Raw genomic sequence first — 17,032 nt, 5'->3', positions numbered from 1 at the left:
CCTGATCCAAGGCATGGTCTTTTAAGTTGCCTCTTATGCATGTGAAAGATGGACAGTGAAAAAGGATGCCAGAAGAATAATTGATACATTCAAACTGTGGTGTTGGCAAAGAGTATTGAATATACCATGGACTGCCAGAAGAGTGAACAAATCAAACTTCGAAGAAATGCAACCAGAATGCTCCTTAGAAGCAAGGATGACAAGACTTTGGCTTTCTTACTTTAGACATGTCATCAGGAAAGATTAATTGCTGTAAAAGGACATCATGGTTGGTAAACTAGAGGGTCAACGAAAAAGAGGGAGACCTTCAGTGAGATGAGTTGATACAGTGGTTGCAACAATGGGCTCAAACATAGCAATGATTGTGAAGCCGGCATATGACTGGGCAATGTTTTATTCTGTTATACATAAGGTAGCTCTCTCTGAGTTGGAGCAGAGTCCATTGCACCTTTTGTGATTTTGTTTTATACAGATGACCTGATAGTAAAGTTTTTACTTTATGAAAATTTTAAAAACAAAAGTAAAAATAATGGCATTTTTTGAAATTTATGGTTTTAAACATGATACTGTGGTTTATATAAAAGTAGGACAAACCAAGTAAAGTTTATGCAACAACTATAACTTACACCAGATATTGAGAAGTGTGTGTTGAAGTTTTCAATAGAGTGTTTTTCCTTTCAGTTTGGTGTTTTCCTTTATATATTTTGAAGTTATTTTGTTAGGTGCATACACATTTAGAATTGTTATTGCAGTGTGGTAAATTACTTAGTATGCCCTTTCTTGCCATGGTCTTGTAACTCCCATCCAGGTGATTGAGCGGGGCTGTGCAGATAAGATAATTGTGGCCCACTGAGGGGATTGGTCAGTTTTGCCTTAGAAGAGAGCCAGTTTCCGAGCAGAGAAGAGGATCCTACCACCACCGAGGAAGAGCAGCCAGGAATGGAGAGTGCGTCCTTTGGATCTGGGATCCCTGTGCTGAGAAGCTCCTGGAAGCAGGGAACCAGGAGAGAGAGAGCTGGCTGTAACCTTGAAGATGGTGAGAAGCAGTGGCAGGAGAGACCCGACAGCAGAGACCTGGCAGCAGGAGACGGCGTGGTGGACTTCCCGGCCCATGGAGAGAGAAAACTGAGTGCCTTTGGGCAGAGGCTGAGGGCCAGAGAGAGGCATACCTGTGAGCACAGCTGGGGAGAGGCCATCCTGATGGAAGAACTGTATCCTGAGTGTTCCTGAGCCTGAATTGTAACTGTTATTTCCCTTATAATAAACCCCATAACCATGAGTATGGTCTTCGAGTTCTGTGTGGCCATTGCAATGAATTACTGAACCCAGCAGAGAAGTAGAGAGTGCTGTGTGAGGGATGGTTGGTGTCAGAAGGTAAAGATGGTGGAGAGACGACGAGGCATGTCAGACCCCTGCCCCATAGGAATCAGCTTTGAGCTGTTCGTCTTGGTTCTCCTTCCCCCTTGTGAAGTTAGAGGAGGTCAGACAGTACCCCCAAGCCGTTGTTACAGTTATGCCTTCTTGGAGAATTGACTTGTTCATCATTGGGTAATATCCCTCTTTATCTTTGTTAGTATTCCTTGTTCTGAATATTACTGAAGGCCATTCTCACTTTCTTTTTATAGATGTTTATGTGGTGCATATGTTTTCCTCTTGTTACTTTTAACCCATGGATGTCTTTATTTTTAAATTAACTAAAGTTTTTCTTCATAGATATCCATCATAATTGAGTCCTGCTTTTTTTTTTTTTTAAATCCAATCTGACAGTCTCTGCCTTTTAAGTGGAGTGTTTAGACCATTTATATTTAGTGTAATTATTGTTATGATTGGATTTAAAGCTACCATTTTGCTGGTAGTTTCCAGTGTCTCATCTCTTCTTTGTTTCCTTTTCTCTTGCTTTTGTTTGGATTGAATAATTTTTTATGATCACATTTTATTTCTGATTTTGGCTTATAACCCATGGTTCAATGAGGAAATCACAGGAGTGATTAGAAAGTGTTTTGAATGGAGTGAAAATGAAAATGCAACATATGAAAACTTGTGTGATGCAGTAATATAGCAGTGTTTGGAGATAAATTTATAGCATTAAATGCTTATAGTAGAAAGAAAAGTCTTAAATCAATGATTGAAGTTTCCACCTTAAGAAACAAGAATAACAAACGCAAAGCAAGGAAAAGGAAGGAAATGATAACAGAAATCTATGAAATTGAGAAAAGAAAAACAATAGGGAAAATCAGTGAAACACGAATTTGGTTCTTTGAGAAAAATCAAGTGAAGTTTGTCCCAGGAATGCAGGCTGATTCAACTTTCAAAAATTAATCAGTGTAATAATAACTTCCATGAAACTATGAATAAAAGGAAATTTTCTCAACTTGATAAAGGGCTTCTACAAAAAACCCGGTATTTAACATCATGTTAATTGTTTAGTAGAATTTACCAGTGAAGTCATCTGGACCCAGAGTTTTTTTTTCTTGTTGTTGGAACTCATTTTATGACTCCAGCTATACATACATGTACCAAAACCAAAGATGTTACAAGAAAACTAAAGACCAGTTATGTACATAGATGTAAAAATCTTCAACAAGATTCTAGCAAATCATATCCAATAATACATTAAAATAATAATAATAATAATACATTAAGAAGAAATGGGGTTATTTAGAATTTGGGGCTTTTTCAGCTGTCTTTCTGTTAACTCATTTATAGTTCAATTCTATCATGGTTCAACAACTTACCATGTATAATGTCCATTAGAAAATCATTAAAATTTTTTTTAATGGCTCAAATTAGAGTTTATCTTGGTGAATATTCCATGTGCACTTGGAAAAACCACTTTTTTTTTTTTTTGCTGTTGTAAGGTGGAGTATTCTATAAATGTCAATTAAGTCAAGGTTCATAGTGTTTTTCAGGTTTTTTATATTCTTACTAATTTTCTGTCTACTTATTTTGATCAATTTCTGAGAAAGATGTGAAGTCTCCAACAATTATTATGGATTAGTGTATTTTGCTTCAGTTGCATTTGTTTTTGCTTCATGTGTTTTGAAGCCCCGTTGTTAGATTTATACACATTTAGGGTTGTTATGTCTTCTTGGAAAATGGACTCCATTTATTATTATGTAATGTTTTTCTTTATCCTTGCTAATATTACTAGTTCTGAAGTGTATTTTGTCTGATATTAGTATAACTGCTCAAGCTTTCTTATAGTCAGTTTTTCCATGGTATATCTTTTTTCCATTCTTTTACTTTTAACCTAAATATATTTTTGTATTTAAGATAGGTTTCTTTTAGATAGCATGCAGTTGGGTCTTGCATTTTATCCAGTTTAGCAATCTCAAGTTTTTAATTGGAGTGTTTAAATGGTTTACATTTAATGTAATTATTGACATGGTTGTATTAAAATCTGCCATCCTGCTAGCTGATCTCTTTTTGATTTCTCTGGTTTTTGGTTTGTTTCTTTATTTATCTTTGTCTTTTTATGGATCTGCTTCATATTTGTTATGATTCTATTATCTCCACTATTGGCTTATTTATATCATTTAAAAATATTTTTAGTGGTTGCTCTGTGTTTTTTTTTTTTGGTCTTCTTTTCTCTCTGTACTTCAATTTGGGTTTTATCAGCATGCTTATAGGTTTACTGATCTTGTCTTATCTGATATTAGTACCATCCAGTGATTACTCATTTTAGATATATTTTTCATCTCTAGAAATTCTGTTTAGTTATGTTTTATATAACGTTTCTTTTCCCGTTATGCTGATGTTGAGCATATTTTTAATAACTTATATAAAATCCTCAACTGCTAATTTCATCATCTGTCATTTCTTTGGAAACCCTGGTGGCGTAGTGGTTAAGTGCCACGGCTGCTAACCAAAAGGTCGATAGTTCGAATCCACCAGGCGCTCCTTAGTAACTATGGGGCAGTTCTACTCTGTCCTGTAGCATCGCTACAAGTCAGAATCGACTCGACGGCAGTGAGTTTGGGTTTGGTTTTTTTGGTCATTTCTTCATTTTCAGTTGATTGAATTTTCGCCTAGTTACATGTTACATATTTTCCTGTTTCTTCTCATGTCTAGTAAATTTGATTGAATACTTGATATTATAGATATGATTTTACATTCTTCAGTATCAGGTTTTGCTCTATTTCTTTTAAAGGCTGTTGACCTTTATTCTGACAAGTGTTAAGTTACATATGGGGATGAACCTTATCCTTTTGTTTTTAAGCTGTTACAGGGTGGATTTGAGTAGACTGTAGGCTAGGAATAGTTTAGCCCCATTACTGAGGCCTAACCTCTCTGGTATATCCATTGAATTCTCCATGTATTCAACAGGGACTTTCCACTTTGCTCTGAGCTCTGACAACAGTGTGAGCCCTAGGAACTTTTCTGCTTATAGTTCTCAGTCACTCCAGTCTCATGAAGTTTTTAACCTATGTATGGGTAGCTTATTCAGCAACAGACTCAAGGTCACCCCTGTGCAGTTATCTCAAACTCTTTCTTTGTGTAGGTCTCTCTACTTTGCCCTGCAAATTCCAGCTCCCTTAGCCGTCTTAAATTTTGATTTCTGTCTACTCAACTCACTGCTCTTCTTGGGACCATGTTTCTTACACTGAGATCCAGAAACTGCCTCTAGGCAGAAAGTTAGGGCACAGGTCATCATTTGTTTTCTTTCCTAGGGGTAATCATTCTGCACTGCCTGTGGCCCAAATTTCTAAAACAGTTACCTCAATACGTATTTTAAATGTTTATTTCCAGTTTTCTGATTATTTACAACAGAAGTATAAGTGTAGTTCCATTGATTCTGTCATGTCTAGAAGTGGAAGTCTTGCTGACCGTTTTATTTTCAAAACTTTATTTTCCACCCATCATTAGCCTGAAATGCTTATCTCTGAATGCTAAGTAAGCCTGTTAATTGTTGTTGAAAATTTTAAAGTAACTAGTTTGTATACAGTTTTTAAAATGTGTCACTGATAAAAATTTAACTCTCTGCTGTAGCATAATTCTCCCTTTTATATTGTAGTCTGTTGCCTATTACAGGTAAGGAAACAAAAAACAAACAAACAAAAAAAGAGCTAGATGTAATACTGATTGTTAACAATTCTCAATTTTTAGACCTAAAGACTGTCTTCGGTCTATTATGAGGAGGGTGAACCATAAAGATCCTCATGTTGCTATGCAAGCTTTGACAGTAAGTGGTTTCATTTTAAGTTCTACCATAGAATTATCTGCCAAAATTGAGCTTTATTTTTCATTAACTCTTAACTTTTTATTTTATTCTTTTAGCTTCTGGGAGCATGTGTATCAAACTGTGGCAAAATTTTTCATTTAGAAGTGTGTTCAAGAGATTTTGCTAGTGAAGTAAGCAACGTATTAAATAAGGTAAGGAACATTATTTCCAGAAATGAGTTAAGGCAGTCTTCTATCTTCATATATTTTGTTGTATTCTCTACATTTTAAGTTGTGAAAGACTGTTGTTACATGTCATCCAGTCAGTTCTGACTCATAATGACCCGGTAGAATAGAGTAGAACTGCTCCGTAGGGTTTTCTCGGCTGAAATCTTTATGGGAACAGATCGCCAACGTTTATCTCCTGCAGAGAGGCTGGTGGGTTTGGACTGCTAACCTTTTGGTTAGCAGCCGAGCACTTAACCATTATGCCGCTAGGGCCCCTTCATGAAGGATTAGTCTGTACTTTTTTTTACCCTTTCTAGGCCCTGGCTATTCAGTATGTAAGTAAGTGTTCTATTTTGCTGACCCAAAACCAATGCCGTCAATCAAGTCTATTCCAACACATAGTGACCCTATAGGACAGAGCAGAACTGCCCCATAGGGTTTCCAAGGCTGTAATCTTTAGGGAAGCAGACTGCCACATCTTTCTCCTGTGAAGCAGCTGGTGGGTTAGAACTGCCAGCCTTTTGGTGTTTTAACCACTGCACCACCAGGGCTTCTCCCCGTTTTGCTGAAGAGAATAGAAAGTCACATAACTTTGAGAATTGCTTATTTTCAAGTTTATTAGAGTATATTTAATCTCTTTTTTCACTAAAAAAAGAAAACATGTATTTCTGTATCTGCTTAAATAATACCAGTATATTTTAGGCACAGTTTTTATAAGCATGTTTGTGGTCATAGAGGTATTTTCCTAATGTAGAATCCTTTAGAAATAACGTATGACACTATTAGTTTTTATCTTGACGTGAGCATGGCCACTGCCTTGGCCATCATAGAAATTTAATACTATACTTTCTAGTATAGTATTTATACCATATTTGTACCCATTCCAAAGAAGAGTGATCCAAAGAGTCTGGAATTATTGAACAATATCATTAATATCACACACAAGTATAATTTTGTTGAAGATCATTCAAAAGCAGTTGCAGCAGTACGTCGACAGGGAATTGCCAGAAGTTCAAGCTGGTTTCAGAAGAGTACGCGAAACGAGGGATATCATTGCTGATGTCAGATGAATCATGGCTGAAAGCAGAGAATACTAGAAAGATGTTTACCTGTGTTTTATTGACTATACAAAGGCATTTGACTGTGTGGATCATAACAAATTATGGATAACATTGAGAAGAATGGGAATTCCAGAACACTTAAGTGTACTCGTGAGGATCCTGTACATAGACCAAAAGGCAGTTGTTGAAACAGAACAAGGGGATGCTGCGTTGTTTAAAGTCAGGAAAGGTGTGAGTCAGGGTTGTATCCGTTCACCATACTTAATCATTTTGTATGCTGAGCAAATAATCCAAGAAACTGGACTGTATAAAGAAAAATGTGGCATCAGGATTGGAGGAAGACTCATTAATAACCTGTGATATGCAGATGACACAACCTTGCTTATTGAAAGTGGAAAGGACTTGAAACACTGATAAAGATCAAAGACCACAGCCTTCAGTATGGATTACACCTCAACATAAAGAAAACAAAAATCCTCACAACTAGGCCAGTGAGTAACATTATGATAAACGAGAGAAAAGATGGAAGTTGTCAAGGATTTCATATTACTTGTCACAATCAATGCCCATGGAAGCAGCAGTCAAGAAATCAAATGATGTATTGCATTGGGCAGGTTTGCTGCAAAAGACCTCTTTAGAGTGTTAAAAAGCAAAGATGTCATTTTGAGGACTAAGGTGTGCCTGATCCAAGCCATGGTGTCTTGAATCACCTCACATGCATTCAAAAGCTGGACAATGAATAAGGAAGACCGCAGAATTGATACCTTTGAATTTATGGTGTTAGTGAAGAGTATTCAGTATACCATGAACTGCCAGAAAAAGGAACAAATCTGTCTTGGAAGACGTACAGCCAGATGGCTCATTAGAAGCAAGGACTGCCAGACTTCGTATCACATACTTTGGGCATGTTATCAGGAGGGACTAGTCCCTGGAGAAAGACATCATGCTTGATAAACTAGAGAGTCATCGAAAAAGAGGAAGTTCCTCAACAAGATGGATTGACACAGTGGATGCAGCAGTGAGCTCAAGAAAGCAACGATTGTGCGGATAGCATAGGACCAGGCAGTAGTTCATTCTGTTGTACATAGAGTTGCTATGAATTGGAACCGACTTGATGGCACCTAACAATAACATAACACTCTCTAGTTAATTGCATTTTGAAAAGTAATTAAAGTTTTAAAATTTAAGGTAGTAAATAGTGTGTGAGCTTTCCTAGTAAAAAATGTGTGCATTCTAAAGGTAATTGTTTCTGACTTCCTTTTGTATTATATACTAAGAAAAAAATTTAAAAGGGAAAATGCCTCCTGTTTATCAGGGAAAATAAATATTTTCAAGGTTGAGTAGAAAAAAGCAGTTGAGAAGTGTGATAGGAATTTAAAATTCTGTACTTCTTTTCAAATGTTATGATTATATAATAATTCTTTCCTAGTTTCCTTGAATAACTGAATACTCAGTTACACTTATACATTGTTTCTGCTAATTAAAAAGATTCTTTTAACTTCCTGAATGTCCAGCAAAATGTTCAAGTATTTATGAAGATAATATCATTTTTCCTATAACTTAAGTGAAGATGTACACAAACGTGATTGTATAGTGGTATGCACAACTATTTTTAAAAACAAGAAACTATATATAGAAAGAAATTCTCTTTATTTTGTATGTATTTTACAATGAAAATGTTGGCTTTAACACGTGAAGGAGGAAAAGTTATTTTGAAGAAATGCAGTTCCCAGGATGGTTAATGTACAGTGAATCTCAAACACATCAGGCCTAGATAATGAAGCAACTTGGGGAAAACAACCATTAATGTACATTAAAAGTTAGGAATTAGATATAAAGGAACTGTACCATTTATTCTCTAATTCCAATTAATTTTTTAATTGGTCTGAAAAGAATAAAACAAACTATTTTTCTTTGTCTTCCTGATGTTCAAAGCTTGCTTAAGTATATATAATACTCTGAAAAGTCAAGTCTTTATGTTCTTCAAAAAAAATTATTTAATCTGTTTTAATTATGAAGTGAGGCATGTATGGTGGTGTCTGCTATTATTTTATCACAGTGTCAAAATAATTTTAGTTCATTTGTTGTAACCAACTATATTTGCTTATTTTCATGTGTTTAGTCTATTAATAGGGGTAATTTGTGATTTAAAAAGATATGTAACACTATATCATTTTTATATTTAAAGTACCTGTATTAAGTCATTAGATTGGAAATTGATACTTTTTCATTAACTTTTTTTCTATTCCTTAGGGTCATCCTAAAGTATGTGAAAAATTAAAAGCTCTTATGGTTGAATGGACAGATGAATTTAAGAATGATCCACAACTTAGTTTAATATCAGCAATGATTAAGAATCTTAAGGAACAAGGAGTTACATTTCCAGCTGTTGGCTCTCAGGTATTTTGTAAAATTATGTGTGTGTTACTGTTTGTTTCTCTAAAATCGTCATGTTTATTTGAATTTTTCCTTTTTTTCCTCCAAACCCAGGAGATTTTCACTACTTCAGAGGAATTTTTGTTAATAATCATCTTGTATTTGAAGGGACCAGGAAAATATAATAGTGTAGTATTAATGTGTTTCAACTTCCACTTTCCTGCTGTTTCTCCCTCTTTATAAATGAATTGGTTTAACGTTTGTTTTAGGTTAATCTTATTACAGTTTTAAAATTTTGTGTCTGGTTTTAATAATATAGGCAATAATTGCTTTATTATATCCAGTAACACTGACAGTCTTATGAAATGCTCTTAATGCTATAATTTCATATACAGAGAATTGCAGCTCAAAAATTAGGAGACTTTTAAAATTTAAGGATAAGTGTAGAGAGTCTCTTGGCTAGGAAGTTTATGAATACCTGTGTTAAGAATGAGAAGGAGATATAAGGGTCAAGGGGAAGAGGAACACATGAAATACCTTTTTGTTTAATAACACCTGACTGGTTGTTTCCCTCAACAGCTGTGATTGACTGAAAGGCTTACCTTTCCTTCAGTATATTAATACTCCATGAAAAGGTTATTTACCTAGTGGAATCAATCTCCAATTTATGTAATATAGAAAAAAAGGAAAGAATATGTTTTTTATTTCTTTTCTGTTCAGGGTAACCATCCCTTAGAATGCTCAGTGACTCCAGGAAGACTACAATGTGTGGTAATTTACCTTCTTTCCTCATACAGTGGATAGGAGCAGAATATAGTGAGTGGTGTGAAACCATAAACAAAATTCTCATCTGTGGAGGGGCTCAAATTCGGGGTTTTGACCGCTTCATATGTAGACTTTCTTCCCAAGGCATTTCTTGTTTATGTGAGTGCTTTAGAGATGGAAAGACCTGGAAATACATGTGGGGGAAGGAAGGAAACAAAGGATATTTTTCTTCTCACTTGAGAAAATTTGGTTTATGAATAGAATGATAAATTTTATCTTTGAGAAGTATTCATTCATAATTAATAGTTGACTTTTACTAAGAATAATTTCTAAAATCTGTATAACTGAGGAATAATTTTGTGCAGAATAATCCAAGATATCTTAAGTTCCTGACAACAGAAGCAATGTATATTTATCAAAGAGTAGACTTACTCCAGACATGCAAAGAGTGTAAACGTGTAGCTTCTATACCTGAAGAACCTATTCTAGAATTTTGTTACTCAGAGTGTGGTTGACTCACCAGCATCTTTGGCATCAGCTGGACACTTGTTAGAAAGGCAGCATCTCAGGTGGTGCTCCAGACCTTTGGGTTCGTCATCTCCAGAAGATTCCCAGGTGGTTTTGTATGCACATTAAAGTTTGCTTGAGTACAGCTTTTAATGCAAAAAAACATCGCATTTCAGTCCACAAAAGGAATTACTCTCGTAAGAAAAGGATGAATAATTCATTATTTGTTATGTAGGTTTGTTTGGTTAAGATAGATAGCTATGTGAAAAACTTTAGGGATCCTCTAATCTAATCCCCTCATTTTACAGATGAGGAAACTGAGACCCAGAATGGTTAAGTGACTTGCCCAGGGCCACAGCTAGTAGTTGACAGAGCTGGAACTAGAACACAGGCATCCTGACGCTCAGTCCAGTGTTCTTTCCACTACACGATCCTGCCTTCTGTTTGATATAGAGGTTAGTGGATATGTGTCTGTTCGGACTAGGCTTCAAGGACAAGAAGTGGAGTGAACACTGGCAAGAGCATTTACTTATTAATTGGTATAGAAATTGGATTAATTTCTTGTTCAAAAGATTCAAGACATAGGAGAGTGATAGTAAAGATTAAATTACTTTTCTTCTCTTGAGCTAGATGTTATAAAATATGTAAAAGCTAATTTTATTATAGTTGCTATTTTTCAGCTACAAGAAGTATATAAAATGTAGGTAAAGTAAAATATGATGAAGTAGAATTTTTCTTTTTCCTGACAAACTTATCACTGAAAAAGATGTGTGAAGAGCTCAGTGTTTTTGTGAAAAAATAAATCATCTGGGTTCAACTGCAGAAATCCTAGATTTTAAAGCCATTCAGTTACTTCAGTCATTGCTACATTTTAATCAGATGAGATTTTTATCAGAACATATTTAACAAAAAAAAAAACTTAAAATAGAAATATTTTTCTAAGTATTTTTAAATGAAAGTATAGAAGGAAATAATGTAAAAACACTAAGAAAAGTCATGCTTCAGTCACCTAACTTATGCTTCTGCAGTTCTCTTGGCACTAACTTTGACGGTAGAGGTAGAACTAGTGCTAGTACTGCTACTGAATTTGACTACTTACTAAAACAAGTGCTGTTGACACTTAAAACCTGATGATAGAAAGGAACTTCAAAAGGTGTGCAGTTCAGGAATGCTGGGCTTAATGTAGCTTGCTTTTTTGTACTTGCTTCTGGGCTGATTGAGATTCTTTGACAGACCACAGAAGGTCAATATATCTATATTATGAAATTCACTAAATCGTGAAAAAAAACTTTTTACATAAAATAAAAAAGGTTGTTTTTGACCAAGTATACCTTCAGTTTTCAGAACTGTATGATGATTAAAACATTATTTAACTAAAAAAGATTAGAACTAGTGATGGATCTCAGTTGAGAGTGATTAAACTTGTATTCTGTTGGATCACCTTTCTTTGGGATAGGCACAAATATGGATCTCTTCCAGTTGGTTGGTCAGGTAGCTGTCTTCCAGATTTCTTGGCATAGATGAGTGAGCACCTCCAGCACTGCATCCATTTGTTAAAACAGCTCAACTGATGTTCCGTCAATTCCTGGAGCCTTGTTTTTCGCCAATGCCTTCAGTGCAGCTTGGACTTCTTCCTTCAGTACCATTGGTTCTTGATCATATTCTGCCTCCTAAAACGGTTGAACATTGACCAATTCTTTTTGGTACAGTGACACCGTGTATTCTTTCCATCTTCTTTTGATGGTTCCTGGGTCATTCAATATTTTGCCCATAGAATCCTTCAGTATTACAACTTGAGGCTTGAATTTTTTTCTTCAGTTCTTTCAGCTTGAGAAATCCTGACCATGTTTGTCCCTTTTGGCTTTCTAAGTCCAGGCCTTTGCACATTTCATTATAATACTTTGTCTTCTCAAGCCACCTTTTGAGATATTCTGTTCAGCTTTTACTTCAGCGCATTTCTTCCTTTTGCTTTAGCTACTCTGTGTTCAGAAGCAAGTTTCAGAGTCTCTTCTGACATCCATTTTGGTCTTTTCTTTCTTTTCTGTCTTTTTAATGACCCTTTGCTTTCTTCATGTATGATGTCCTTCATGTCATTCCGCTTTCTTCATGTATGATATCCTGCATGTCATCCCACAACTCATCTGGTCTTCAGTCATTAGTGTTCAGTGCATCAAATCTATTCTTGAGATGGTCTCTAAATTCAGGTGGGATATACTCAGGGTCGTACTTTGGCTCTCGTGGACTTTTTAAAATTTTTTTCAGCTTCAACTTGAGCTTGCATATGAGCAATTGATGTTTGTTCCATAAAAGTAAAATTTTGCTAAAGATAATTCAAAAGCAGTTGGAATAGTACATCGACAGAGAGTTGCCAGAAATTCAAGCTGAATTCAGAAGAGGATGTGAAGCAAGGGATATCATTGCTGATGTCAGATGGATCTTGGCTGAAAGCAGAAAAATGTTTGCCTGTGTTTTATTGACTATGCAAAAGCATTCAGCTCTGTGGATCATAACAAATTGTGAATACCATTGCGAAGAATGGGAATTTTTGAACACTTAGTTGTGCTCATGAGGAACCTGTACATAGACCAAGAGGCAGTTGTTCAAACACAGCAAGGTGATACTGTGTGGTGTAAAGTCAGAAAAGCTGTGCTTTGTGGTTGTATCCTTTCACCATAGTTATTCATTCTGTATGCTGAGCAAATAATCTGAGAAGCTGGACTATATGAAGAAGAATGTGGCATCAGGATTGGAGGAAGACTCATTTACAACCTGCGATATGAAGATGACATAACCTTGCTTGCTGAAAGTGAAGAGGACTTGAAGCACTAGCTGTTGAAGATCAAACTCTACAGCTTTCAGTATGGATTGCACCTCAACTAAAAACAAAAATCCTCACAACCGGACCAGTAAGGAACATCATGATAAATGAAAGATTTAAAGTTGTCAAGAATTTCATTTTACTTGGAGCCACAATCAACACCCATGGAAGCAGCAGTCGGGAAATACAAACGACGTATTGCATTGGACAGGTCTGTTGCAAAAGACTTCTTTAAAATGTTAAAAAGCAAAGATGTCACTTTGAGGACTAAATGTGCCTTGACCCAAGCCATGGTGTCTTGAATCACCTCACATGCATTGAAAAGCTGGACAATGAATAAGGAAGGCCGAAGAATTAATGCCTTTGAATTATGGTGTTGGTGAAGAATATTGAATATACCATGAACTGCCAGAAAAAGGAACAGATCTGTCTTGGAAGAAGTACAGCCAGAATGCTCCTGAGAAGTGAGAATGGCGAGATTTTGTCTTATGTACTTTGGACATGTTATCAGGAAGGACCAGTCCCTGGAGAAGGACATCAAGCTTGGTAAAGTAAAGGGTCAGTGAAGGAGAGAAAGACCCTCAATGAGATAGATTAACACAGTGGTTGCGATGAGGGGCTCAAGCATAGCAATGATAGTGAGAATGGTGCAGGACTGGGCAGTGTTTCATTCTGTTGTACATAGGGTCACTATGAGTCAGAACCAACTCGATGGCACCTAACAACAACAACAACAAAGTTGTATTCAGTGAAATCCAAGGAGTTTTTTTCTTATCAGCATTTTTTTCACATTATGACAGATACTAAGTGAAGAATTTAGAACTTTATTTTACTATAATGTTGAATATTTTGCCCTTCATTCACTCAGCAAAGGTTTATTGATTACTTGTTATGTTTAGGCTTGTGGCCTCTGCCCTCAAGGAGCACACAGTCCGGTTGTGGAGAGGGACCTGTAGCCAGATTATAATAGAAACTGAAACTTATTGTCTGTTACTATATGCCAGGCACTGTTCTAAGCACTGTGCATTTGGCAATTTGAATATATTTTAAAATTCTATTTTTTTAATTGGTTGCTCTGGGGATTGCATATACATTCTTTGCTTTTTGCAGTCTACTTTGAGTTAATATTATATCATTTCATGTGTAATGTCAAAACCTCCAACTGTATAGGTCCATTTACTCCCCACTGCAACATCCTTTTTGCTATAGTTGTCATATGTATTATATCTATACTTATAAATCCCATGAGACAGTGTTGCATTTTGTTTTAAACCCCAACTGAGTCCCATCTCATCTGATTTTGGAAGTGACATATATTAATTTAATCCTCTCAACAGCCTATGAAGTGTAGGTGCGTTATTCTCACTTTACAGATGAGGTACTTGAGGCACAACAGGGTCAATGTACATAGGGTCATACAGCTAGACAGTGTTGGATCTGGGATTTGAACCCATGTCTGCCTGACTTCAAGCCTGCATTCTAACATCACTCATATGATAGTAGCTTGTTTAAAAGTGTCAGAAGAACATAGAGGAGGGAATGGTTGAGTAAGGCAATTAGGAATTTTTCGTAGGGATAACTATAACTGTTTATTGACTGTTGAGTTGAAACTCCTCAGGGAAAAAGGTGACTAGAACAGAAGGAGCCGAAGGAAGGAGGACGTTATAAGTAGAAGCAAATGTGTGTCAGAGTTGTGGAAATACAGGGATATAGACTGCTCAGCAACTGCTGGCAGTTTCTGGTAACTGGTAGAATGGTTGGAAATGAGGCTGGCAAGCTAAGCTGGAGTCTGATTTGCCTTGTTTCCTCATATACTGCCTTATTTACAAAATATGTTTAAGATAGGCTAGTAAATTCATATATTGTCCAAGTAAACTACTTGTATTTTGGTTTACAAACTAGGATAATTTTAATGAGCATGTATACTATTAAGTATAATATAAATCTGGGTTCCTAAAGATAGCATCCTAATTTTTGATCTGGAAAGAAACAGTAAAATATAACTGTTAACTAGATATTAAAAAAAATTTAAACTATTTGTTTTTACAGTAGTCATCTCCTTTCCTCTCCCAACCCCTTTCTGGTTTTATAATTTTTTACAAATTAAAAAATCTCCTCTATTTCATCTTTCTTCTCCAAGTTACATGCTGGCTGCTTTTAGTTTAACATCTTTGTACAAATCTGGGATAGTGAGCCTAGGCTATCTAAGTAACAGATTGCTCTCAGTCTCTTCCCAATTCTTTCTCTTCTCCCTCTTCTTTCAAAGTGGAGGCTGCTCCACTTTGAGTTTCTTTCATCTTCGGAAGTCTGGTAGCTTGATGAGAAGGGTCTTGAAAGTTCCCATATCAGGCACAGGTAGGAAAATTGGGGAACAGCTCTCACGTATTATGTTCCTTTCTTTGTGTTAGGCTGCAGAACAAGCAAAAGCAAGCCCAGCTCTGGTAGCCAAGGATCCTGAAACTGTGGCTAACAAAAAGGAAGAAGAAGATTTAGCAAAAGGTATGTATATTAACTTGCTAAGGGTGGGAATAAGCTAGGTCCATCTGATTTAATAGTTTTTTTCTTTTCTGAGACATTTAGAAATGAAACAAGTAGGACTTTACAGCCAAAGCTGAGATCTACTTTGTTCCCCTCCTCAGTGTCATTTTCTTCTTCTCTTCCTCAGAGACAACCATTATCATGTGTCTGTATCCTTTCAGTCTAGGTTTTTGTAATATTTTTACTACACACATATATCCATGAGCAATATAAAGTACCTTTTTGTATCCATTAAATTCTTTTTTTCATAAATGATATTATACTCTAGGTGCCATTCTATAACTTTCTTTTTTTACTCAACCTTGTGTTTGAGATCTATTCATAATGAGACATATACATCAAGTTTATTGTTTAACTACTGTATAATATTCTAATATATTAATAAATATACTTTATCTGTCCTACTGATGAACATTTGGGTTGTTTCTAATTTCCTACTGTAACAAATAATGCTACAGTGAATATCCGTGTATATGTTCTCTTGTGTACATATATGTGATTTCTCCTTTATGTGTGACTAAAAGTGGATTTGTTAGATCATAGGTTAGGTACATCTTCAGCTTTGCTAAATGATTGTGTGATTTCTTCTTCCATCAGCAATGAATGAAAGCTTTTTTTAAAAAAAATCTTCTGACAACACTTGATATTGTCAGAGTTTAACTTTTGGGAATATGACAGGTTTGAAATTATGTCTGATTATTTTAATTTTTGTTTCCTTTATTACTACTGAAGTGGAACACTTTTTTAAGTTTATTGACTATTCTGGTTTCCTCTTTGGTGAATTGCCTTTTTTTTCCCCCCAAGTCTTTTTTTTTTTTTAATAAGCATATGTGGAAAGTCTTTATTTTGGATATTACTCTTTTGCCTGTTAACAACTATTGTAAATATTTTCTCCTGGTTTTTGACTTACACTTTAAGTTTGATTGTAGTGTGTTTTATCAAACAAAAGTTTTAAATTTTGGTGTAGTTAAAATTTTTGCTTTTCTGTTAGGAATTTTGCTTTTGTGTCTTGTTTAAGATATTTTTCCCTACTACAAAGTCTTGAGAGATATTTTCCTATATTTTTTTCTAATGGTTTTATTTTCTTCACATTAGGTCTTTTATCAACCTAGAGCAGGGGTGAACAGAAAGAAGGGGTTGTGGTTGGGTCGAAACCAGGATAGTGAAGTATGTTAAGATTATATTGCAAGAGTCCAGGTGACACATGGTGATAGCCTGCCTTGAGAGAGTGGTGGTGAAGACAGAAAGAGCAGACATATTTGAGATCCATTTTGAGTGATTTGTTAAGTGAGTGTTTATTACAGTTATTTCCGTATTCCAGTTCTTAGACTGGTTTCATAAGAATTACCTTTGGGGCAATAAAATACAGATTTTTAGGAACTATATTTGATTTAGTAAGTCAGCAGTGAGGCTTGGAACAGTGACTTCCCTAGTGATTTTGATTATCGTTTTTTGGAACATAAGCTAGATGAATACGTTTAAAAGGTGGAAGAAAATATATCAGCAGCTGAATTAAAAAAATTTATGTATCTAAGAGTTTACATCTTTTTATTACCCAGAATAGAATAATTTGAATTGT

General features: G+C 35.5%; 1 protein-coding gene across 4 annotated transcripts in view; it reads left to right on the top strand.

The window, feature by feature from the left end:
- The window catches only part of STAM (signal transducing adaptor molecule), a 69,581-nt gene that overhangs the window by 25,631 nt on the left and 26,918 nt on the right, over window positions 1–17,032 (top strand). For all 4 annotated transcript variants that reach the window (XM_004380558.2, XM_023735073.1, XM_023735075.1 and 1 more), the window contains 4 exons: window positions 5,107–5,182; window positions 5,278–5,373; window positions 8,703–8,849; window positions 15,324–15,414. In XM_004380558.2, coding sequence (XP_004380615.1) covers window positions 5,107–5,182; window positions 5,278–5,373; window positions 8,703–8,849; window positions 15,324–15,414 — 410 coding nt within the window. The remainder of the gene's footprint in view (window positions 1–5,106; window positions 5,183–5,277; window positions 5,374–8,702; window positions 8,850–15,323; window positions 15,415–17,032) is intronic.

Source organism: Trichechus manatus, unplaced genomic scaffold (genome assembly GCF_000243295.1).
Source record: "Trichechus manatus latirostris isolate Lorelei unplaced genomic scaffold, TriManLat1.0 scaffold00075, whole genome shotgun sequence".
NCBI lineage: Eukaryota > Metazoa > Chordata > Mammalia > Sirenia > Trichechidae > Trichechus > Trichechus manatus.
This window is presented reverse-complemented; position numbering and strand designations above follow the sequence as displayed.